The sequence below is a fragment of the Nuphar pumila genome, chromosome 6 (assembly GCF_984573655.1).
Source record: "Nuphar pumila chromosome 6, dmNupPumi1.hap1.1, whole genome shotgun sequence".
In the NCBI taxonomy this organism is placed as follows: Eukaryota; Viridiplantae; Streptophyta; class Magnoliopsida; order Nymphaeales; family Nymphaeaceae; genus Nuphar; species Nuphar pumila.
In genome coordinates this window covers 104612038-104636683 of record NC_143254.1, presented here as the reverse complement: position 1 = coordinate 104636683, position 24646 = coordinate 104612038, and the positions used below count along the sequence as shown (strand labels likewise).

General features: G+C 41.4%; 1 protein-coding gene across 1 annotated transcript in view; it reads right to left on the bottom strand.

Annotated features, from left to right (window-relative positions):
* LOC149835519 (FIP1[V]-like protein) overlaps positions 1 to 23366 on the bottom strand; it is a 98467-nt gene extending 75101 nt beyond the window's left edge. Inside the window, exons 1-7 of the mRNA XM_090008559.1 lie at positions 22324 to 23366; positions 17911 to 18140; positions 7267 to 7393; positions 7104 to 7172; positions 6863 to 7012; positions 6607 to 6708; positions 6147 to 6490 (exon numbers count right to left, since the gene is read on the bottom strand). Of these exons, the coding sequence (XP_089864685.1) occupies positions 6147 to 6490; positions 6607 to 6708; positions 6863 to 7012; positions 7104 to 7172; positions 7267 to 7393; positions 17911 to 18140; positions 22324 to 23199 (1898 nt within the window). The 5' untranslated portion in view covers positions 23200 to 23366. The remainder of the gene's footprint in view (positions 1 to 6146; positions 6491 to 6606; positions 6709 to 6862; positions 7013 to 7103; positions 7173 to 7266; positions 7394 to 17910; positions 18141 to 22323) is intronic.
* Between the last annotated feature and the right edge of the window lie 1280 nt (positions 23367 to 24646).

Below are 24646 nucleotides of genomic sequence, written 5' to 3'. Positions count from 1 at the left end.
GAAGAGAGGATATTTGCAACCCTAGCATACATATGCCATTGATACGGTAGCTCAATCACGAATAGCGAATGACATGAAGCGTATCGATACGCCTATTAAAGCCAAATGTCAAACTTCGACCAACTGATGGAAAACCACTCAATAACTTGTAGTGTGTCATTAGTTGGTAGGTGGGTTAATATACTTAACTATCTGCACGCCAATCATCACCTATGCAGTACATATAGTGAGTCAATTTATGAGTGCCCTCCCCCACTGACTGCACATAAACAGTAATTACAAGGACTATTTGTTATAATCATGACACCATGCACTTGTTTTTTCTCTTTAGCATCTCCACTTGAACTAACAACATAACCACTTGAACTAATCTATTTGAGACTGACACTCTGTGTGTCTTTTGTTAGTTTCGTAAGGATATGAATGTAAAGATAAAATAAAGTACTCCACTTGTGATAATCAGAGTGCCAAAAATCCAAAGTTCCATAAGTGTATAAATATATTGAGATAGATTGTGATTTTGTACAGCAGGTATCTGTACATCAGACTGCAGACATCTAAACAAAAAAACAGCCCACTTCACAGCTTTGTTTCCATCTCCAAACTTGCATTTTCACCATCTAGAGTTTGAAGGGAGTGTGAAAATGTAGTGTATATTGTATCATATAGTGCACACACTGTGTACACTGGGTTGGGGTATGTTTGTTATTTTCATTTGTATAGGGGTATTTTCATTTTTTTACTTTTTTTCTCTGTTCTTACTTATTCTTTCATAAGGGAATTTTCATCCATTACCGCAAAAAGTATCAACTTTGTAACTGTTGAAGGTAAGGTGAGAAGTGCAGAAACCGAGGTAGAGAGAGAGAAAGAGGAAGAGAGAGAGAGAGAGACGACTGGAGAATAATAGAACTCATTATTCAATTAGGGCTAATCTCTATATTAAATAGAGATAGTCCAAGGAACAAAATTACACCCAGGTCCCTCATTAAAGAATAAGATTCAAATAACTTCTAGTTTAGAAAAACTTATTTACTAAAAACATCCTAGTCTCAACACTCTCCCTCAAGCTGGAGCATAGATATCAATCATGCTCAGCTTGTCACAACACTTTGAGAAATTTGGTCTCGCCAGGGCTTTGGTAAAAACATCAGCTACTTGATCTTCGGAAGATACATGATCGGTGCAGATATACCCAGCCTGAACCAAGTCGCGAACATAGTGACAGTCAACTTCAATATGTTTAGTCCTTTCATGAAACACTGGATTGTTGGCAATATATGTAGCAGCCCTATTGTCACACATCATCAATATAGGTAGGGATACTTTCTCCTGAAGCTCGGTCAAGACTGACTTTACCCACATCATCTCAGCTGCAGTCTGGGTCATTGCTCGGTATTCAAATTCAGCACTCGACCTGGCTACAACAGTTTGTTTTTTACTCCTCCAGGTAACAAGATTTCCTCCCACAAACACACAAAATCCAAATGTTGACTTCCTATCTTCAACAGATCCTGCATAATCCGCGTCAGTGTAAGCAACATCCAAAGATGGATTTCGTTTAAACAACAGACCTTTACCAGGAGATGCCTTTAAGTACCGAATAACCATCATAGCTGCATCCCAGTGAACTTTTGTAGGTTTGTCCATGAACTGACTGATTTTACTCACAGCTAATGAAATGTCAGGTCTAGTAACAGTCACATATAGTAACTTACCCACCAAGGATCTAAAGTTGGCACTGTCTACATACTCAGACTTCTCATCGAACATGTGAGTTTTGGGATCCATTGGAATATTAGCTGGCTTGGCTCCTAGCATTCCAGTCTCTTTTAATAAGTCCAACACATACTTTCTTTGAGACAACACTAAGCTCTCTTTGTTTCTTGCAACTTCGATACCCAGAAAATATCGAAGGTGACCAAGATCTTTAGTAACAAAGTGTTTCTGAAGATGATCTTTTGTGGTAGAAATATCTTGGGCACTGCTCCCTGTTAATATGATGTCATCGACATATACCACCATAACAACAATTTCAGCACTGGTTTTCTTGATGAACAAGGAGTGATCTTCTGAAGCTGACCTGACAAAGCCAAAACTAGACATTACCTCAAATAATTTGTGAAACCATGCCCTTGGACTCTGCTTCAGGCCATAAATAGCCTTCTTCAACTTGCACACCTTCTTACACTCCCCCTGAACTTCGAAGCCTGGGGGTTGTTGCATGTAGACAGTTTCATGCAAATCCCCATACAAAAAGGCATTCTTGACATCCAACTGAAACAAGGGACATCCATGGTGCACAGCAACAGAAAGAACAAGACGAATCGTGCCAAGACGAGCAACTGGGGAGAAAGTTTCAAAAAAGTCAACACCATAAGTCTGAGTATACCCTTTTGCAACCAATCGGGCTTTGTATCGTTCAATTGACCCATCCGAGTTATATTTAATGGTATATACCCATTTGCAGCCAACAATATCTGCATCAGTTGGAGGATCCACCAAATCCCAAGTGCCCCTAGAACATAGGGCATCCATCTCATCCTTCATAGCCTGCATCCATTTGGGGTCGAATAGAACCTGACTGTGATGAAGCAGAACAAAGGAGGCAGACAAAGCCGAGATAAACTTCTTCATAGAAGCCCCAAGATTAACTTCAGAAACAAACTGAGAAATGGGATGAAGGGTGCACTGTCTTTTCCCTTTTCGCAGAGCAATAGGAAGATCCTCATCAATAGCAGAAACTTTAGTATGCTCAGTGATACTTGCCTCAGGAGAAGAAGATAATGGGGGCATGGAGGTAGGTGGTAACCTGTGAGTATACACTATAGGAGGGTTTCTGTATCGAGACTCCCCAGAGGATGGAGCCACAGGCTTTGGAGTGAATGACTCTAAAGGAAAAGGAAGAATTGGCAGAGGAAAAACATCACCCTGACTCTCTTGTAACCTTGGAGTAGTACTCGAAAAATAAGGAATAGACTCAAAGAAGGTAACGTCTGCACTGACATACTCTTTATGAGATATAGGGTCATAGCAACGATATCCTTTTTGGTTTTTAGGATACCCAAGGAAAACACATTTAATAGACTGCGCAGCAAGTTTATCTCGATCAGGACCCAGCTTATGCACAAAACACACACATCCAAAAACTTAAGGGGGGATAGGAAAGAGAGGAGCCTCTGGATGGAGAATTTGAATTGGGATCTGGTCTTCTACAGAACTAGACGACATGCGATTTATAAGAAACCCGGCTGTCAAAACCGCATCGCCCCAGTATGTAGCAGGCATATTGGATTGAATCATAAGGCACCGAGCAACATTAAGGATTTGTCTATGTTTCCTCTCAGCCACCCCATTTTGCTGGGAGGTATGGGGACATGTAAATTGAGGTTGAATCCCATTACCAGAGTAGAATTGAAGTAAGTCTTTGGATTTGAACTCAAGAGCATTATCAGTGCGAACAATTTTAACACATATGTCAAATTGAGTTTTTATCTCTGCAATTAAAGATTTAAGAATGACAGGACCTTGAGACCGATCTTTTTAACAGGAACACCCACGATAGTCTCGAGAAGTCATCAACAATAACTAGATAATAACGACATTGAGACCTATTCGGAATCTTACTCGAACCCCACACATCTACATGAAGAAGATTAAACAATCCTTGACTTGATGGACTCTGACTGGAGGGAAAAGAGCTTCGACAATGTTTTCCCAATTGACATGTTTCACACTGAAAAGAAACTGAGGGAGGTATATGAGGAATGACACGACGAAGTTTTGTCACTGGAAGGTGACCCAAACGATGATGCCACAATAGAGGACTTGAGGATGATGTAACAGCAGAGTGGGCCGAAAACCTCTGGTTGGTGAAGGTAATACAGACCACCTTCCTCATAGCCACCACCAATCCTTCTCCCCGTCAGCAAGTCCTGAAAGGTGCATCCCATAGGATCAAAAATCACTCTACAATTCAACTCTTTTGTCATTCGACTGACTGATAATAAATTCTGTGGAAACGAAGGAGCATGAAGAACATGTGACAATTGAAGAGTAGGGGTAATAGACATGTTTCCCTACCCTACAATTGGGGAAGAGCTACCATCAGCAAGACGTAGCCCTTTCTGACCTGTCACAGGTTTTAAACTCAAAAAATTGCTCGAGTTTCCGCACAAGTGACCAGAGGCTCCAGAATCAATGACCCACCTACCACCTTGAGCAGATAGGCCATCACCTGCCGAGCACACAACCTCCGCAACAGAAGACTTTGAATTGGATGATAGTAAAGCAAGGAGCTCGTCATATTCAGCCCTGCTAAGAGTTACACAATCATTGGAGGAATCTGCATCTGATTTAACCACTTGAGCCATAATATAAACTACTGGGCTTGATTCACAAAATGCAGGAGCAACCACACGCGCATACCCACAATCAACAACAAGCCTGACTATATCAAGTTTTGACTTCACCAATGAAATCTGAGAAACACAACCTTCGACTGTTCAGATCCAAACTCCAAATATAATTTTAAAGAAACTTGACCAAAACCTTTCACCTCAACCAAGGATGACTAAAGGCTGTAAATCAAGATCACACATCCAACACGACTTAGAGTGTGTTATCATCACACATTTGCCACTACGACAACCAGTAGCAGTACCCAACACACGATTTAGAGTGTGATACCACAGTGCCCAACACAGAATCCCACTTCAAAAGACACGGTTCCCACAAACAGAATATTTTTCAGCACAGCAGGGAATTACGCCTGCTGATTCCAAAAAAAAACTTATTAACATGCAGTTGCGATAACAGCTGAGTCAAAAGGATCACGACATAGCACCCAGCTTCTTGCTGAGTCAAAAGGATCACGACACAGCAACTAGATGCACGACCAACAATACTATGAGCAGGAAAAAAAAATTTAACTCACGACATCTACTCCCAGCCATATACATAATGCCTGATGAATCAAAAAGATCACTACACAGCACCCAGCTGCTTGCTAAATAGAATCTGAGCACAACCAGCGATAACATGAGCAAAAAAAAAAATTAACTCACGACATCTGCTCCCAGCCATATACCTCATGACAGCAAAAAAAAATATCAATTTCACGACTTTTGCACAACACTTGTACTTATCAACATAGATAAAGGTATTCACGACAGTTGCGTATTTATCAACATAAATAAAGGAATTCACGACAGCAACTCCCAGCAATATAAATCACGACACCCAAAATAATATCAGTTTCACGACTCCCAGCAATATAAATCACAACAACCAAGAGAGAAATAGGTTTCACGACTTTTGCTCAGAACTCGTACTTATCAACATGTATATAGATATCCACCATAACCAATAGATCTGATTACAGATCTGAGTCATGACATTTGTCAGATCTCAGATCTGTATTACTTATTTCAAAACACAGATCGATCACACCTTTTCCGTAATCACTCGAACTTGGCGCAGGGCACGAGATCACGCTCCCAAGGATGATGGCTCTGATACCATGTTGAAGGTAAGGTGAGAAGCGCAGAAACCGAGGTAGAGAGAGAGGAAGAGAGAGAGAGAGAGAGAGACGGCTGGAGAATAATAGAACTCATTATTCAATTAGGGCTAATCTCTATATTAAATAGAGATAGTCCAAGGAACAAAATTACACCCAGGTCCCTCATTAAAGAATAAGATTCAAATAACCTCTAGTTTAGAAAAACTTATTTACTAAAAACATCTTAGTCTCAACAGTAACTAAGTTATACACTTGAGAAATAAGATGAAACCCTACCGGGTGACATATCCCTCATGTTTCTTTTTGTCACAGCTAGAATAGTACTTATATCCTAGCCTGCAGTAGGTAATTATTGTCCATCTACATTACCACATCTCATATATTCAAGATCAGAAAATGCCTATGCCTAAGCATTTTAAAAGACATGCACTATAATCATAAATATCTGGAACTTTTAAGGACATTTCACATTTCCATGTCCCAAAGAAGGATTATGCTTCAGTTCACTTTCATCACATGGATTTAATAGATAAAACCCACAAGAAGCTTGACAGTAAACAATAAGTAATTAAACAGACAGACTAAAGATCAGATTCAGAAGATAAAACATGATAGTTTGCTATTATACCTTCCTCCATGAGATGAACTGAATGCTCCAATGGGGCCCATGGTGGTCCGAGCTACATTACCAGAATGGAATTGAAGCGGAACCTCAGGAGGAAAAGGCAGTATTCCATCTCCTTCATGTATATTACCATGAAGTGGGCCCACAAAGTTATCTTGCATAAACATTTCATGTCTATTTCCATTATAAGGTTGAGGAAAGGTATCAAAACGTTGAAACTGCTTATCATCTTTTTCAGTTTCACGATCTTCCCCTTTGAAATCTATTTCATGTGGCTCGTTCTCTAGCCTCTCCTGTGCATCACTGCAGGGGATGGAATCATTGTCAACAGAACCCTGCAAGACGATCTGTTTCAACAGTACCATCAGTCAGCACGCATTTGATGGGTACGGAGTGCAATAACATCTGAGAACCTAATAGTCCTATGATACAAATCCTTTGTTTACATTATGTACTGACTCACCTCTATAACTGCATCAGAATCACGATGTCGTGGTGGCCTAGTATCAATTGAAGGGAGGCGTTCCCCACAACCACTTTCAACCTGAATCGCCCTCCCAGTTGGCTGGTTTTGAAGACATGCAAAAAGAACTACATAAAACAATGAAATGAAAATACGAAGTTCACAAAAATCATCTATTAGATAGAAGCATCAGTATCCATGACAAGCCTTGAAAAAGGACAAGTCTAGGAAGACAACAGCCCCAAAAAGTACATACTATTAGAGGTCCAATTCGTGCTGAACCTCTTCCATGGCCCATTATATCCAAATGTCCAACATCTGTCTTCCCAGGATGTGCATTCCCAGAAGAAATCTCATGGAGACCAGCAGCAGCTGCAAGTTCTGGAGGCAGATCTGGATCATAATCCTGAAGCAAATAAGAAAATACAAGAAAGGAATGTCAGTAAGCATCAGACAAAACAAAGACCAAAAGTATGGCAGAAGAAAGACTTCTTCACCTGATCAGACCTTCCACTCTCATAAACATGAATTTTGCTTTGCATAGTTGCTTCCAGACGGAGTTGCCCCTGCACAGCAGAACAATTAGAAGCAAGATACAAAAAAGAATAAATAATCATGGTGCTGCTTCCCACTTTGTTAATTATTCACAAATGCACATACCAACTGTTTGCAGTAGTCCTTCCAATTGTTCTCATCAAGTCCAAAATTAAAATAATCAGATGTATCAACACCAGGACGTGCCCATGGTTTATCTTCAAAAGCACCAATATCAATATCAAACACCGTCCTGAAAAAATTTGTTTTCAAAAGGTGAGATTCATCCAGCAGAATGATGCCCACAAAAAGCCAGATGCAGCAAGTATATATAAACTACAGCAATATCAAGTTTGCTTTACTATCAGGCAAGTAAAAAATATTCACAAGAACAAATAAATATAAGGAAAGCTTTTAAGCTTTTAGGTATCAATAAAGAAATCGATTGTATGTTGAAGGCATGTAGTGAATGGTATAGCTATGTTGAAGACACGTAAGAGGGTTTGTGCTCAAACTAAATTTTGTGATGGTGTTGGCAGCCAACATTAAAGTGCTGATGTCTCTGCTCTTTTTTAGCAGGATCAGGGGTTGGATGTGTTAGGGGGATCATGGTTGCTCGCGGATGAGGGGTCAAGCAAACCCTCTTTCTTTGGTAAAGGGGACACATGGGAGTCTTAATGACAAGAAAGGGACTACAGGGGTTCTTATCCTCTCCAAAACGATTTTGTTGGCTTGAAGATTGGTGTTCCACATTCTTCTTGAGGGAAGACATGAAAATGGATTGGAAGCTATTGGAGGGCTTCATCTGTTGTAGATAGCTTGCTAGCCTCGCCTAGGGGGAAGAAAGAGGCTCATTAATCTCACGAAACTTGGAATGTCAGTCATAAGTTAAGAGTAGAGCATTCGAGAGGTTGACCTTGTAAAGACCTTGTTGTGTGAGCATGTTGTGAGAACCAGAATTCGTGTTACTCAACACCTTCCTACAAAAGTGTGTGCTTGACATGCTTCTCCAATGCTATTGGATGGCTTGACCTACCTCACAACATGAAAGTTGGATGGGAGTGTCAAGCAGAAATTGAAGCCTGGCTAGCAAACTAGAGGATGCAAAAAGGTCTTTTGAGCATCATAGTGAAAGTTGCTTTAAGAATCATTGAAGTTAACCAACCTTGTGAGAGGATTGCCAAGATCAAGGACTCATTGAATGAGAAAGCTAAGAGTTTAGATAGGACTAAAGGAGCTAAGAAACTCAGTTGAAAACTAAAGGCCTTGACCATGGAGGGGACAATACCAATGGGGATCATTAGATCCCAAGAAGCCCCAAGGACGTCAACAATTGGTGTGGATGAAGATTGGTGCATGGAATTTTTGAGGCCTAAAAACACGTCAAACGGCCATTTATTCTTAGAGATTGGCTAAAGGATATGCAACCGGTTTTGCAATCATTGAATCAAAAGTGGAGAACATCAGCAGTATGCTAATTAACAAATTATGGAGAGGCTACGAGTTCACATTCAAGCCCTCATGTAGTAGATAGGGCAGGATTCTAGTCATATGGAAGAATTAGTAGTCAGGTGATTGTCCCTCAATTGGTTTTTTATAGTGCTCCATAATGCCTTTCACAAGGGCCCCTTCTTACTGACTTTTGTGTACTAGCTTCTCACGAGTGCTAGGAAAATGGCTTTGGGCTCGAAATTACACCAAATTCTGAAGGATGAAAACTATCCCTGGTGTTTGACGTGAGACCTTAATGTGTTGCTACAACAAGAGGAAAATAATGTCAATCAAGTGAACTAGGAACACACTGGTTGTGTAATAACCCGAAAAAAAAAATCTTGTGTCCTACACGTGTCAGACACGTGCCCTGCATTTGTCGGACACATGTCGGGGGTTTGGTCCGTTGTGTCGGGCCCGAATCCGGGTCTGAACCGGACCCGAGCCAGACCTGGACCCCGGTTCTCGAAGCCTTGAGAACCTGCGTCTTTTAAAAGACGCAGAAGCCTCGGGCGAGGGGTAAAAACCCTCGCCCCTTCTATCTCCTCTCCCGTCTCTGGCCGCCTCCTGGCAGACACCGGCGTTCGGAGCCATCAACGACCTCCCCGTCGTCGGCGATCGCAGCCGTCGGCCATCTCCCCCTTCGAGCTGGCGTTGACGACCTGCAGTCGGCCATCATCTTCTCCCTCTTTTTCTGCAACTCCGATGAGCCTCCGATCGCGGCCTCACTCGTTGTCTCACATTCTTCTTGCTGTCGTCAGTGATCGTAGTCGCTGACGACCTGCCAGCCATCGTCGACGTCCCCTTCCCTCTCCTCTGCTTCGTCTCTCTCGCTATCGCCTGCGATTGGGGACGCCGACGATCGGAGTCGACAGGCGGCCTCCGAGCTTCGACGATCAGAGTTGCCGACGACCTCGTTACCTCGGCGGCCACCTGCGACATCGTCGGCGACCTCCCGTCGGTTGCGCCAGAGCCCCCGATGTCGGAGCTGCCGACGACCCTCCACCTTTGTTGTTGTCGATGACGGTATCAACAGCAGTTCCCCTATTCCCGGTGCCTCTACTTCCTTATGTCTGCCAGCACCCACCTCGGCAGACACCCCCCTTCGTTGGAGGCTGACGTTGGTGACCTTGAGGGCATCCTCTCCTTTGTCCCTCTTTCGCCTATCGAAGGAGGTCTTGACGTCGTCGCCGTCACCGTCGCCATCGCCTTCTCCTGTGCCGTCTCAGGTATCTCCCATTCTGTTTCCTTCCTTTTTGCCGGCAGGGAGCGGGGCTCCCTGTGTCGCCTCGCTTTTCCGGCAGGGGCGAAGCCCCTTCCGACAGGGGACAAATCCCCTGCCTTTGTTGTTTTTTCGGCAGGGGGTTCTACCCCCTGTCTCTTGTGGTTTTCTGTCAGGGGGCTTCACCCCCTGCCTCCATCTTGTCTCTGGCAGGGGCGAGCCCCCCTGCTCCCTTGTTGTTTTCTAGTAGGGGGAGAAGCTCCCCCTGTCTTCTGTTTTTCCTCAGCAGGGGCTGAAGTCCCCTGCTCCCTTGTTGCTTCTCGACAGGGGGTTCTGCCACCCTGCTTCCTGCGTTTTGCCAACAAGGGGCGAAGCTCCCCCTGCCTCCTTTGGTTTCCCAGCAAGGGGCGAAGCCCCCATGCTTTCCTGTTTACGAGCAGGGGACAAGGCCCCCTGCACCTCATTTGTTCTGGCAAGGGGCTTTGCCCCTGCCTTGTTCTTGCCGTCGGCAGGGGCTTGTCTTGTTTCCCGCAGGGGGGTTGCATCCCCTGTCTTGATTCGTGTTCCGACAGGTTTCCCCCTATCTTGTTGTGGCAGGTGCGGCAGGGAGCCTCTGCTCCCTCCCCTGCCTTTCTCTGTTCTGGCAGGCAGGGAGCCCCTGTTCCCTGCCTCTGTTGCTTTTTGCCGAGCAGGGCTGAGGCCCCTGCCTCCGGCACTGCAACCTGCGGGAAGCCTTGCGGCCTTTGTTGCTCTTCTGCTTCCTACAGGGAGTTGAGCTCCCTGCCTACCCTCGTATCAGGGTCTGGTACTGTTGCAGGCCTTACCGGACCCACTTCTCATTTGTATTTTGGCATGCTAACCTTTTTAGCATCACAGGTTGAACGGTGGATCCAGCTCGCCCTTCATGGCTTGAGCTCGTGCTTACCTACACCGCTAGCATACAAAGATTGTCATCTCTCAAGGTAGAGGAAGATTGCACGGAAGACTTGGACAACTGAATTAAGTTCAATTAACTAAAAAGGGACTATTAAATAAATATATATATAGAGAAATATATATTTATACGAGTACGCATTTAACTCAAGGACGCGGTTTGGCGATCCTTGTCCTTTACTTTGCTGTCGCGCATCGCACAAAGGTTTTGTGTTGCACTCCTGCTTACCGTCCTTTACTTTGTCGTCGCGCTTTGCGCCTAGGCTCTTGCTTTTGCGTATGTGTTGTTACTGCTTTGCTATTGCAGATGACGCTCAGGTTTTCGCTTATTGCAAAAGCCTTTGACGGCATCCTCGTGGAGGATGCAAGAGACATTTACCACTCTTCCTCTTGCGACAAGAGTTGAGTCGGGAGCTTAGCGATTCATCATCGTCGAAAGAGATGGATCCCTAGCAGGGATCCAGGTTCTTCGAGTACGCAGTCCTGCAGACGAATTGGGATTCGAGCGAACTTCATAGCGGGGGTTCTCTTGAGAAACCTGTATTTCGTCTATCGAGGCCTGTATCGAGTCATGCGAGATATGTAGATACCCCGATAGCGGATGAGATTCGAGATAATCGCATGCCAATTGTTGGCAGAAGCTACTGGTTGTTTCAAAAGATAAAGTATAGTTTGAGAAGCATTGCATCTTTGTGAAACACTTTTGTTAAAGCTTCTATTGAGGAGTTATACCCCCTTCATCCTAGAGTACTTGTAGTCGTGCACTACATGCTAGTACTGTGATGATCGGATGAGACGGTCGTGCGACCTCGAATAGTGTTAAAGGCACAATGCTGTAATCACATAAAATGGCCTCACATTCGCCTTCACAGGCAAGATGCTCGAGTGGGTTAAAGACCACAACATAGAATGGGTCGTTAGTTAAGCAACCCCTAACATACCTATTCACTTCTTGTTGTCTGTTAAGGGAGAGGACAGAGCGGTACAAAACTCCAACGGACAGGTTGTTAACAACCACCTTACGGGCAGATGATCCGGCCTCCCCAGTCATTGGAGTTAGGGGAAAGGGGCTACAATAGTTAGCTCAACACTTCTGCAGAAGTTGGATGCATCCGTGGCACTGCTTATCAGCCTCTGGGTAATCCTCTCTCGGCTAAAGCCGTCTCCATTGGAGCGGACTCAACTAGCTATTCGGGTTATTGAAAATACATAGAATAACAGGCGTCCGAACTAGTCTCAGTTGTTTCTACGTTTTGCCTGTGCGTACCTGTAGGCCAGTAATATCGAAACATAAAGTTTGTTCACACGGGTCGATTGTTTGCTTGCTCAGTAGTTCAGTATGCTACTCGTTGAGTTGTACCCACCTGTCGAGGCGCTACTCTAGTTTGTTAAACTGCTTACGTAGTCCTTTGCTAAGTAAATCTAGCTTCTCATACTAGTTAAATGCTTATAATAATAGCATTATGCCAGTTGCTACATATTAGCATGTGACTTGCTTTACCCCTTGGTCGAACTTTTTGGTGTTTATTGTAGCGTATCACCTGCTGACTTGCATCTCTTATGATTGATGTAATTGCATACAACTCCTAATCTACGAACTGGTGGCAACTAGGATTGATGTGCCCGCTTGTCTTATAAGTTGCTTACATATTGTAATATAACTGTTGTTGTATGATTGTTTATGAATAGCTTGTGATGCAATGGTTTATGCCTTACGATTAATTTAATTACTTGCTGATTGACTGAGCCATTTGATGGTAATTGTATGTCTTACGAGTATTGTTATGAGTGCTTGTCTTATTCAGTTGTTTTGTTTGGCTGTCGGATAGAGTTAGTTACTCTTCACCTATAGAATCAGTTGGATTGCCATATCTGCATGTTCTCGTGTGTTTTGTTTTACTATGTGAAGTGATACGATGCATATTGCTGATATACCCATATTGTGGTTGTTGACCCCAAGAATGGTCAATTGTTTTGAGCAGTCGATTGTATAGATGCATGTATCACTGAGTATGGTGTCTGTTGAGGACCTGATCTCCAAAGGATTATCTGCGAGGGCGTGTATAATCAAGACCAGGTAACCGGCTATAGTGGTAGATTCTCTGTGAGGATGTACATTGTCCATGAACGGGTAGCCGCAAAGACGGTGAACTCTTGTGAGGAAGTGTATGGTCCAAGACCAGGTATACCATCTAGGACGGAATTCCTTGTGAGGTTATACATTTCCCAGACCAGGTGATCCGGCGTTGATCTTGTTGATTGTAATAGTGGGTATTGACCCTGAGAGCGGTCATTTGTGTTGATGCGTATATCGCAATGATTTTCATTGGATATGGCATTTGTGGGGGACCGGCTTCCCAAAGGTTTCGCTGTGAGGGTATGTATGATCAAGACCAGGTGACCCGGCTAGAGTGGTAGATTCTCTGTGAGGATGTACACTGTCCACAAACGGGTAGCCGCAAAGACGGTGAACTCCTGTGAGGAAGTGTATGGTTCAAGACCAAGTATACCATCTAGGGCGGTAATTTCTTGTGAGGTTATACATTTCCCAGATCGTGTAATCCGGCTAGAGCGGTAAAATCTCTGTGAGGATGTACACTGTCCAGAAACGGGTACCCGCGAAGACGGTGAACTCCTATGAGGAAGTGTATGGTCCAAGATCAGGTGTACCCTCTAGGGCGGTAATTTCTTGTGAGGTTATACATTTCCCAGATCGTGTAATCCGGCTAGAGCGGTAAAATCTCTGTGAGGATGTACACTGTCCAGAAACGGGTACCCGCGAAGACGGTGAACTCCTATGAGGAAGTGTATGGTCCAAGATCAGGTGTACCCTCTAGGGCGGTAATTCCTTGTTAGGTCGTATATCTCCCGGACCGAGCGATCCGACTTGGATCTTGTGTTTTTGCTAACCATAAAAAGTTATGGTGAACTGTGATGATCTTCTGAGATTGTTTGAGATAGCCAGTTATAAATCTAGAGTTTGGCTATCTGTTTTAACATGATTACATGCAGGACTCAAATGTGAGAATCAGATCGTTAGCGATTTAAGATAGTGATCATGTTTTGGACCTTCTACGGAAGGGTAGGCTTTTCTAAGAAAGTATAACGCCTTAGTGAGTCATAACAGGTGACAGTTGACCGCGTAAAGCCTTGAGAGATGGGAATAGATAAAGGTTGTTCACGACAAAGCGTTTGTTAGAAGTAGTGAGAGCGACAAACGATGACTGATAATGATTGGGTGCAGAGACCCCGTTTTAGGAATGAGAACAAGCTTGTTGCGTCGTAGTTCATAGCTTGTGATCAAATGAATCATCTTGCTACATTTTGACAGTTGCGCTGCTTACTTGTTTTGAACTGCTTACCTTGTTGCACCGCTTACCTTGTTGCACTACTTACCTGTTTGCAGTGCTTACTCGCTTGCACTACTTACCCGTTTGCACTGCTTAATCGCTTGCACTACTTACCCGTTTGCATTGCTTATCTGCTTTAAACTGCTTAGCATACTTAATTAAATGTACTTAATTCTGTTTCATGTAGTCTCTCTTGTGCACCTACTAGTTTTTCGCGAAACTAACTCATTTTATGGGTACATGTGATGATTAAGTACACTACGGGCGATGGCGCGATTGCAAGATGGCTTCAAGACTTCTTCTTCCTGCTCTTAGCTCGCGTCCTGGACGCTTTGGGTTTGTAACGGATTTTCTTTAAGATATCCGAATTTTGTGAGTTTTGGTTCTTTTAGCTAACGTGCCCAGCTTTCCTTCTAAATTAACGGAAGAATAGTCTTCCGTTGATTTTATAAACTCTGAAGGAAAGATATTTTTTCTAGTCTCTTGCCTGTTTTATGAAATGTTCGCAAGTTTAAAATTTTTGGGCGTTACAGGTTCTAGGAGTTTCTAAATCATTGGGATATTTTTTACTTCCGAGCTAGGGGGGAAACTTTCTTGTAGTCGAATAAATGCACAAGGTCCTGCTTAAGGAAACTTCATCCATCCATTCTATGCAAGATATTCTACCAAATTCCATAACTTATCAAGTTGGACATGTCCTTGTATGGTGTTGGATCATGATGCCATTTTCACTAAATAGAGCAGACATGTAAGATACAAAGGCCATTTCAATTTTGAATGTTGATGGATGAGAGTCCCAGGATTTACTAAAAAAGGTGTGCCAATGGTGGGAGGCACTGATAAGGAGTGAATGGGCAGGCTTTAGTTTAATTCAAAGGCTTAAATTAATAAGACACAATAGCTATGATAAAGAGTCCAAAATTGAGGGTTAAGCTGCTTCAAAGACATTCTTGCTTGGGAGTAGCAACTGATTGAAATTACACAAGAAAATGTAAGATCCAAATCAGGGAAGAAATGAGCAGTTGGGGGAGGAAATCAAGGTTCTGAAAGCAAGGAGTTTTGAATGGCATCTAAAAGATGAGATCAGATAGAACTAGCGTGTGAGAATTCACTAGTTGAAACATGGCAATCAAAACACTAGGTTCTTCCACATTCAAGCCTCAAACCATAAGTGAACTAACAAAATCCCTTTTCCTTGGAACATCATGGCAGAAGTGACAAAGTTTGTCAAGGGGAGTTTCAACACTGAAGTCAATGAGCGATGACAGAATATGAACTAGCCATATAGAACATTGACTACATTGCCGGCTTTGGCTTCGGGGATTCCATTCCTTGAGGAAGAAATCAGATTAGCAATCTGGTCAATGGCTAATGGTAGGGCTCTAAATCTCGATGGTTCCATTTAGAATTTTACAAGTGGGTATGGCATTTTTGCTTCCATGGATGAGTTTCACTGGAATGGTATCTTGCTCAACATTATCAATAAATTCTTATTCTTAGTTAGTACCTAAAGACCTGCTGGTTCTTCATTCTCTGAGGAAGAAATCAGACTGGCAATCTGGTCAATGGCTAATGGTAGGACCCTAAATCCCAATGGTTCCATTTAGAATTTTACAAGTGGGTATAGCATAGCTGTAAATATGACATTTTTGCTTTCATGGATGAGTTTCACTCGGATGGTATCTTGCTCAACATTATCAAATAAATTGTTATTATTCCTTAGTACCTAAGGACCTGCTGGTAAGGATATTAGTCATTTCAGGCCTATTTCATTACTCAGGAGCTATGTCACACGGACTCGGCTAGGGAGGGGCTGCACCTGAGTCGACACGCCCCGACACAGGTGCAGACACGGGTGCGGCTTCAGACACGGCCCGGACTCGGTCAACGCCGAGTCAGACTCGGTCAACGAGTCGAGGCTGAGTCCGTCCTTGTGTTGGACTCGGTCAACATTGACTGAGTCCAAAAATGTTCATTTTTAGGGCAAAAAACAAAAAAAAAACTTTTTATATATTTTTTAAAAATATATATATATAGCATGAGTCTCAAACATAAGCCCCAGAAAAAAAAAATTGGGGGGCGCTGCTCCCCCCGAACCCCCGCCCGCTGACCGCGCAGTGGGACCCATGCCGGGGGGAGCCCCCGGACCCCCCTTTCTGCAAGGGCAAAAGTATAATTTGCAAAGTTTATAAAAACACTCATGTTGGTGTCAAACTTTAGAGGGCAATATCCACATATATGCACACACAGGATATATTATTATTATTATTATTATTATATATTTTAATATATATATATAGCCGAATCCCCGTGTCCAAAATTTTTAAAATTGCACGCACCCGTGTCGCACCCGCACCCGCACCCATGTGACATAGCTCAGGAGTGTATAAATTTGTTGCCAGTATTGTCAAAAAGATTACTAAAAATTATGGACCTCATAACGCCCTCATAAAGTACATTTATCAAAGGTAGAAGGATCAATGAATGTGAGATAGTATTGCACTCAATGGTTAACAATAGGAATCATTCTTTCCTTTTTAAAGTAGACCTCAACTAAGGCCTTTGATACCGTTAGGTGGAGCTCTCTTTGTGACACAATGGGATTCAATGGCAGTTGGACATTTAGAATTCTTCCTCCATTGCCAAGGTCACCCTTTAACATCTTTTTTTTTCTTCAGTAACTTTCCCACCGTTCTTGTAATGGAAAAGCCTCCACCACTTGGATATAAAAGCAATATTAAGACTCCCAAGGTCCCTTCTATCCAGCCCCTCCAATCAAGGGCAGAGTGACTTGCTTCCAAGAAATCAGTGGTAAGCCACCTGTTTCTCTCCTCCCCTTCCACAGGAAATCTTGGAAAATTTTTCTTAGCCTCTTAGAGCAAATGATAAATAGCCAACGTGAAAGTATGTATCGCAGACAAAACATGCCTGATGAGCATAATCCTGGTACAGATGAAAACAAGTCAGGCCACACTTCTGCAGCTGAACAACCAACAGTCATCTATACAAGCCTAGATGAGCTGAGAGCACCTGCTGTTCATGCTCAACTTGCTTATCATACACAAGCTTCTTGTATCTCAGCTCACCGAGCACACTTGACAAGCCCGAACAAGCTTCACACAAGCCAAACAGAAACTAGCTGTAAGCAACTCAGTTCATTTACTAGCCCGACCCATATCTTGTCCAAGCACGCATACATACGACTGCAAATGAAAATTTCAATCACATAATTTAAGCAAAAGCATGCATGCGTGCTTCCAAATTAGATTATCTATGCATGCATAAATAGATTTATTGATCATCTAAAATTTTGAAAATGCATGCATGAACTTGCAGACACGTCAAACACTTGATAAATGTGTATATACACACATGCATGCACATAGACAAGCTAAACATACAATGACTAGACTGTTTTAAAGTTATTTGTCAAGAGAAAGCACCCATAACACTACATAAGAAAGTTATAAGATATACAATAATGAAACAAAGGAAAATGAACAGAATCAATCTCCATTCCATTGCTTGAAACATTCTTAAGCTTATCCTCAAGCATAGGGACAGATAAAGGAATTAAACTTCTGTAACACATAAGATAAAGATAATTATATGACAATATATAGGTAACTGATAAGGAGAGTAAAAGATAACTAAGGTAAATACCAAATCACATAAAAATAAAAAAAGATAGCAAAGCCACCTTTCTTCTTAAAAATAATGAAAACGAACTAAAAGTTTTAACTAATTGCCACAAAATTTAACAGCCTCACTTACTTGTGAGATGGAAGCGTAAATTCTGAACCACTACTAATACCACGCCCTGCAGAATGGTTGGCCCAAGCTGGCAAACCAAATCCAGAATGAAAACTTTTCAGAGGTCTCCAGTCCCCTCTACCACGGCCTGAAACTGTGGCCACATTAACAATAGGTCGTACTTGACCTGGGGCACTAGCAGCACCATTTACAGCTCCTCCAGGCATAGTTGCAGCACCGGGTCGCACATACTACACAAAGGCATGGTCCAAAATTCAAATACTATAATCATGTGTTAAATCTTAAAAAGCATGTGCACGTGTTTGTGTACACACACACACACACATATACATATATATTTGAACTGGTGTGAAGAACAGGAACTGGAAAAACCAACTCTTATCATGTTTTTTTTTAAATAGTACCAATTTTGTATAAAGATTATTAAAATATTAACTGCTGTTACATGCCATTCCACAAGGAGAGAATCCGACCAGAGAAATGTATAAATTCAAAGCAGAATTACATAGCAGGTGCAGAACATTAACAAACACCAAGAGAAATGGTTAACAACCTTCATTTTTTGATGCTCACAACGAAATAGAGAATGGTCATACATATTAATGTTAGTACCCATATTTTATGTTAAAAAGTAGCAGGATAATCTTAGTTCAGCAGGCTTCCTACACTAAGACAACAAAGACTCACACATGAGTTGATAAACATCCAGTGGACCTAAGATCTTAATGGTTGCATTACCTAATAAAAATACATATATCAGTTATAGAAGGGGAAAAATGGTTTCAAGAAGTTGCTTTCTTCAAAAAATACACCAGAATAACATACTGAATCACTGATAAAGCATACATACATGTTAGCGTCTAAGAAACAAAACTGGCTGTTTGGTCAGTGCATCTGTTCTAAGTCAAAATCATAATCTCTAAAATTAAAATGGCCTCTAACTGCCTCTGCTATTCCAACCCCACATGCAGTCCAATTTTTCACTTTTGTAGTATCATCCTCTTAATTAAAAAAAAAGGTAATTCCTTCCAATTGTGAACCCAAAAAAAATCAACATTTGATTTGAAGAATCCACATCCAAGAAATAAATTTCTTCCTTCCAACACTATAGTGAAAGAAGAACGTCATCTTAAAAACAGTTCATAGGTGTCCGAAATCCAACCCCCTGGTCAGAACCCTACCCAGCATCACCGAATTCTCAAAGAACAGTGTTTATACACACAATCAGAAACAGGGAATGGGAAGAAACAAGAATAAAAGCGGAGATGGAGAGAAGACTTTCCTTGATTCATACGGTTGACCTGTGCTCAAACAGCATTCCTTTTCTCCAAAATTTTCAGTCACTACCAAGCTAAAGTGTGCACTAAACTAATTATACCTTCACATCTCAGTTTAAATAGCACAAATAACAAAAAGACTGAATGGGACATTTGTAGTTAAGGGACAAATATAGGATGTCGCTAGAAACGTCAAGGAAATGCATCATAAATTCCACTAAGTGTCATCTTCCCACCAACAAGTCCATTTCACTACCACAACATGATTCCATAAAAAAATAGCTTCTTTCATTTCCACCATGTAGCTAGCACACCATCATCATCATCAAGCCTTATCTTAATTACATGGGCAGGCTTTACAATTCTTGTTTCTCCATTCCTTCCTATCTAGTGCAACAGCCTAAATCAACATACAATATTTCATAGCTGCTTTTACCATCTCGCTCCAATGTCCACAATAATCCTTCTCTTTGCTATTTTTTTCTACTTGCAGCATGTCAGCCGTTACTGTTGATGCTATAATAGGTTTTTTCACATGTTTAAACCTGCTTAAATTCTTTAACTTTTTTTTTCTTTATTGACAATACCCCTAGACTTCTTCAAATATATTCATTTACAATCCTTTCTTTTTCTGTTATTCCACACATCCATTTTAACATACACATCTCGACAGGATGTATGAGTTGCTTATCACCCAACACCATATGAGTTCTGGTCTTCAAACAATATCTTAGAAATTACTATTTAATCATAGAGGCACTTGTTTATCACAATACCAGTCCATTAGCTTGTAGCTACTTCACTCAGTCAGTTCAAATGCTGCTAGCAAGATCTTTCTCAAACTCATCATCTTGTTGTATCATAGATTCTAACTATTGAAACATTTGGCAATGTTGTACTGCAAGGTTTGGCACTTAACACATCACATTTAGATTTTATTGTGAAGTGGTTGATAATATAAAATACACCCAAAGCCAATTGATAAATGCATGCATAATTAATTGCTATGGATGCAGATCTAGTTTTTAGGCATGGATCACAATGTCTAGACCACAATAATGCCAAACAGCATACTCGATCAAATAGAAAACTACCTGATCTCCAGCAATAAAGGAGGTGCCCTCAAAGCAACAGTCCTCTTGCAAAAACAATTAAAATAGAATATTACATGCAAGATTGTAAAAAATTTGTAACATTCAAAATTTATCAAATTGTCATTGCCTTGGCAAATTCTCAAACATAAGGCATTTTGCTCAATGCAAAATATACATAACAAACTAAGACATGTTAAAATATGTATCTATATAGTTATATATATAACTATATTTCTGTTATGTAATTTGTATTGCCCATCATGAGCATTTTGGTCATTTTACTCCTGTAATAAGTACTGTCCATTAGGGACAGTTTTGACTTCTGTATCCTTATTATTTTTTATTTTTATTCTGTCCTTTTCATGTATTTTGTAAGGGATCTATGGTCAAAATACCATAGAGTTGTTGGGAGCAATCCCAACGGTCATATTTATGACCGTTGGGAGCTCCCAACAACTCTATTGGGAGATCCCCAAGGTCCATTACTTGTATATAATGGGGGTGTTTGCCCCACCTTTTTTCTATGCTTTTGCTCAGCATATTTATTATCAATATAATATTATTTTATTTATTGTGTTCTTGTTAAGCTCTTTGAAGCCCTTGTATGCACTTTGTGCTTGTGTAATGCCTTAGTGACTTTGTAGTGTCCCTTGGTAGACTAGTGTATGGGTTTGTGCACATTGTATTTTTGCTTTCCGCTTGTTTCATTACATAGTATCAGAGTCATAGTGTTCTTGGACCTTTGGAGTGTGACCATCTCTCTCTCTCTCTCTCTCTCTCTCTCTCTCTCTCTCTCTCTCTCTCTCTCTCTCTCTCTCTCTCTCTCTCTCTCTCTCTCTCTCTCTCTCATCTTCCACACGCAGCACGATTCCAAGATAAACCTATCGTTCAAACTAAATGGATTAAACTACATGATGTGGGTCTCCACCATGGAGAACAACGTTAAAGGAAATAAGTTTTGGGGATATGTAATGGGTACTATTACCAAACCTCAAATTGTGCTCACAAAAGTAAAATGAGATCAAGAGAAAGCTCTTGAAGGAGATGATCGCGCCAAAATCATTCGCGACTATCAAGCCAAAGAAGAAGATTGGAAGAATAACCACGCTAGATCATCGCATGATTTATGTATAATATTGACATTAAAATATGTGCCAACATTGCAAAGTTTAGAAAGGCTAATGAAGCTTGGTTATTTATGAAAGGAATGTACACTCAAAAGGATCTTACAATACAATTTTTCTCTCAAGAGAAAATTAAAACCATCAATCAAGGGGACATGAGTGGCCGTGATTATTTTAGTGCATTATCTTCTATATGAGATATGTTGGCACTTCTTGAATCCATGTGGGTTGGTAGTGAAGACGTCCATGAATAGCTAGGACGCATAAATACGAATCATTATGCATTAGCATCCATGGTGCACCTTATAAAAAGGATATCCATTGAAGCAATTGCTTCAATCTTCAATTATGTGTGATCCATTCTTGAATATATCAAAACCTTTTAGTAGAGATAAATCTTTGTATTTTTACAATTACAGGGTTCAAGAAAGCCTTTTCTCTTGTTAGTCAAGTGACATATCGGATGATCCCTGAAAAAAGTTTTCAACTTGTTAGTTAAGTGACAGATGTGATGACCCTCTATAACATAATGCTCTTATTGCCACAAAGTAGATATCTGGCTCTTTCCAGATGTATGCAGATGGTTTTCATTAAAAGCCTTTCTAAGTGTTTACTTTCCACAGTTTTAATTTTGCACCAAGTCTTAGGAATATTAATACAACTTTGAATACGTAATGTATTTTGCCTCCAAATAATCCATCCAAGAAGGCCAGACAAGCCCTCATTTATAAGCAAACTCAACACATGATCAATGTTGTAACTCCTTGAGGACACCTAAAAAGAAAACAGGGATACTAAAGCTACAGGGTACATAAATAAACAAATCCACGGATATGCAATAACCATTTCCATTACAGCATTACTGTGAACTGTAGAACCAAGAAAATGAGAAAAAAAAAAGTACAAACAGAAACAGACCTTAAACTGTGAATGGTGTAGATGATAACCATGATTACTATAACCCACTCTTCCCACGATAGCACCAACTACGACTCCATTCGCCTTCGCCGCTTCCCCCGCTTCCTTTCTCTCGCCCTCCGGTGGAAGTTGAGCCATTTCGTTCCCCCAGTCCTGCTCCTCCATAGCTTGTTGATGAAGCTGATCGTCATCTCCGGCAACAATAACCAAATCACCCCCATCTTCATCGTCCTCGCTCCCCATCTCCCGCTGCCTCTCAAGATTAACACCAACCGGATCAGTCTGTTCGTTAAGAACAATCTGCAAATCATCCTCGCTATCACTATCCCAATCCTCACTGCTCCCGTCCTCCTTCCCCGGAGCCCCGCCGCCAGTCCGACCTACGCTATCCGAATCTCTGGCTGCCGCAAGGCCCTCGCTTGCAAGATTAGGTCTCGAAATACCCGGAATCGTTTCCGAATTCGACTGATCAACACCATCACCACCCAAATCCTGGAAAACTCCTCCGACGTTTCTGATCCCTTCATTAGTTCGCTCAACTCCGTCGATTTTGCCGATTCCTCCATCTCCCGACGCCTCGAGGGATCGAATTTCACCGTGGGCTGAAGCCCCAGAACTCTCCGATCCAAGATTCACCGAATCTGGAGCAGATTTCTCCCCTGGTGGAACCCTTGGGGCTGCGGAGGATTCGGTTTTAGGGTTGGGGACCCCATAGAGGAGGTCTTCGTCGTCATGGAGGCAATCAACCGAAGAATTGAGGTTGGGGTTCGCGGAAGAGGAAGCGGAGCCGAAGATGGGGGCAGTCGCAGAAGGAGGAGGGACGGAGGAGACGAGGACGTCGGTGTAGAGATCCCCGAACTCGTCTTCGGCATCCATTCGATTAAAGAGGGAGATGATGATGATGACGACGACGACGGCCCTTAAAGCAAGTAGAGGATGAAGGAAGTCTCTCTCTCTCTCTCTCTCTCTCTCTCTCTCTCTCTATTGGAGGGAGGAGGGAGAATGGAACGAAGGGTGTCGAGAGTGAGAGCGCTGCGCTCACCCATATAGTGAGAGAAGACTAAAAAACCAGTCCCAGATCTCGTTATCGGTATTTTCTCGGAAAACAAAATTGTCTGTATAAATTCAAAAAAAATTGCTTTTACGATAAAAACTTCGGTAATATCGGTATATTTACATTTAAAATATATATGTAAGAAAATACATATGTAAGACAAGCATTGAAGATATAAAATGAAAATATCACGTTAATAACATGATATTATTGTGATGAAACCGAGATATTTTGAAATTAGGCAATATTTATCTTATTTTACTTGGGAATATATCTGTCTTTTTTTTAAGAAAATAGCAGATGTCATTGATTATGACTAAAACGCCAAAATAACAGCTGCCAAATTTTTGCCTATCGTACAAATGTCCATTTTCAAAAACCGCTATTGGTCTTACCCTACCGTACCTACGGTCTCATCATGATGGGCATACAACTTTACTAGGTGGGTGCCTCCCTTGACCCTCTGTTTGCTTTGCCTTATGGAGGAGTGTTGCCCACATGGGGATTCGAATTTGGGATAAGGGAAAAACTATTAACAGAAAATAATTTGTAATTATTTCAATAAAAAATTAATTTATTTTTACTCCCAAGTAGGTGGACCAATCTAAGGATGTAAATGAAGTCATGTATATTTTTTTTTAGACTAAAGAAAAAGTTTTATTAAGAGATAGGGTACCGGGTTGACAAAGTTCTCTCGAAAGTTTAAGGTATGTTTTCATTGAAACAAGTATCTAAAAATTTAGTATCAGTTTATAATAGACATTGATACGAGGTTTTAGTACACAATTTTCTTGATAATGGAATGAGATTGTAATGTATCATTATACAAGTTTTGGAAATTAGATCTCATCATTTATGTTAAAGAATAATGACATTATATATGTCGTGATAAAAAAATACTAAAAATAAAAGCAAAAGCACTAAAAATCAAATTAACCCATAATTTCACTATGTATAGCTATAGCAATGGGCCAATATCTCAAACTTCATGCAAAAGCATAATGTTTCAAGACAATAACTAAACAAAGAAAAACATAGATTAATCTCAAGCTAATATGGCCAATTGCATAAAGGTTGCCTCTTGCAAGAATTATTGAAAAGTATGTTCAACTATGAGTATGATGTTCGCCCACAAGAGCTTTGCTCATCTAGTAGGAGCAACTTGTAAATTTTACCAAGTTGACGGGACATCACGAGTTCAAAAGTCACAAGTGGTGTCCTTTGATGCGAGGTTGAAGTTGGGTGTACTCTCCGGTAGGCAGGGGCCTC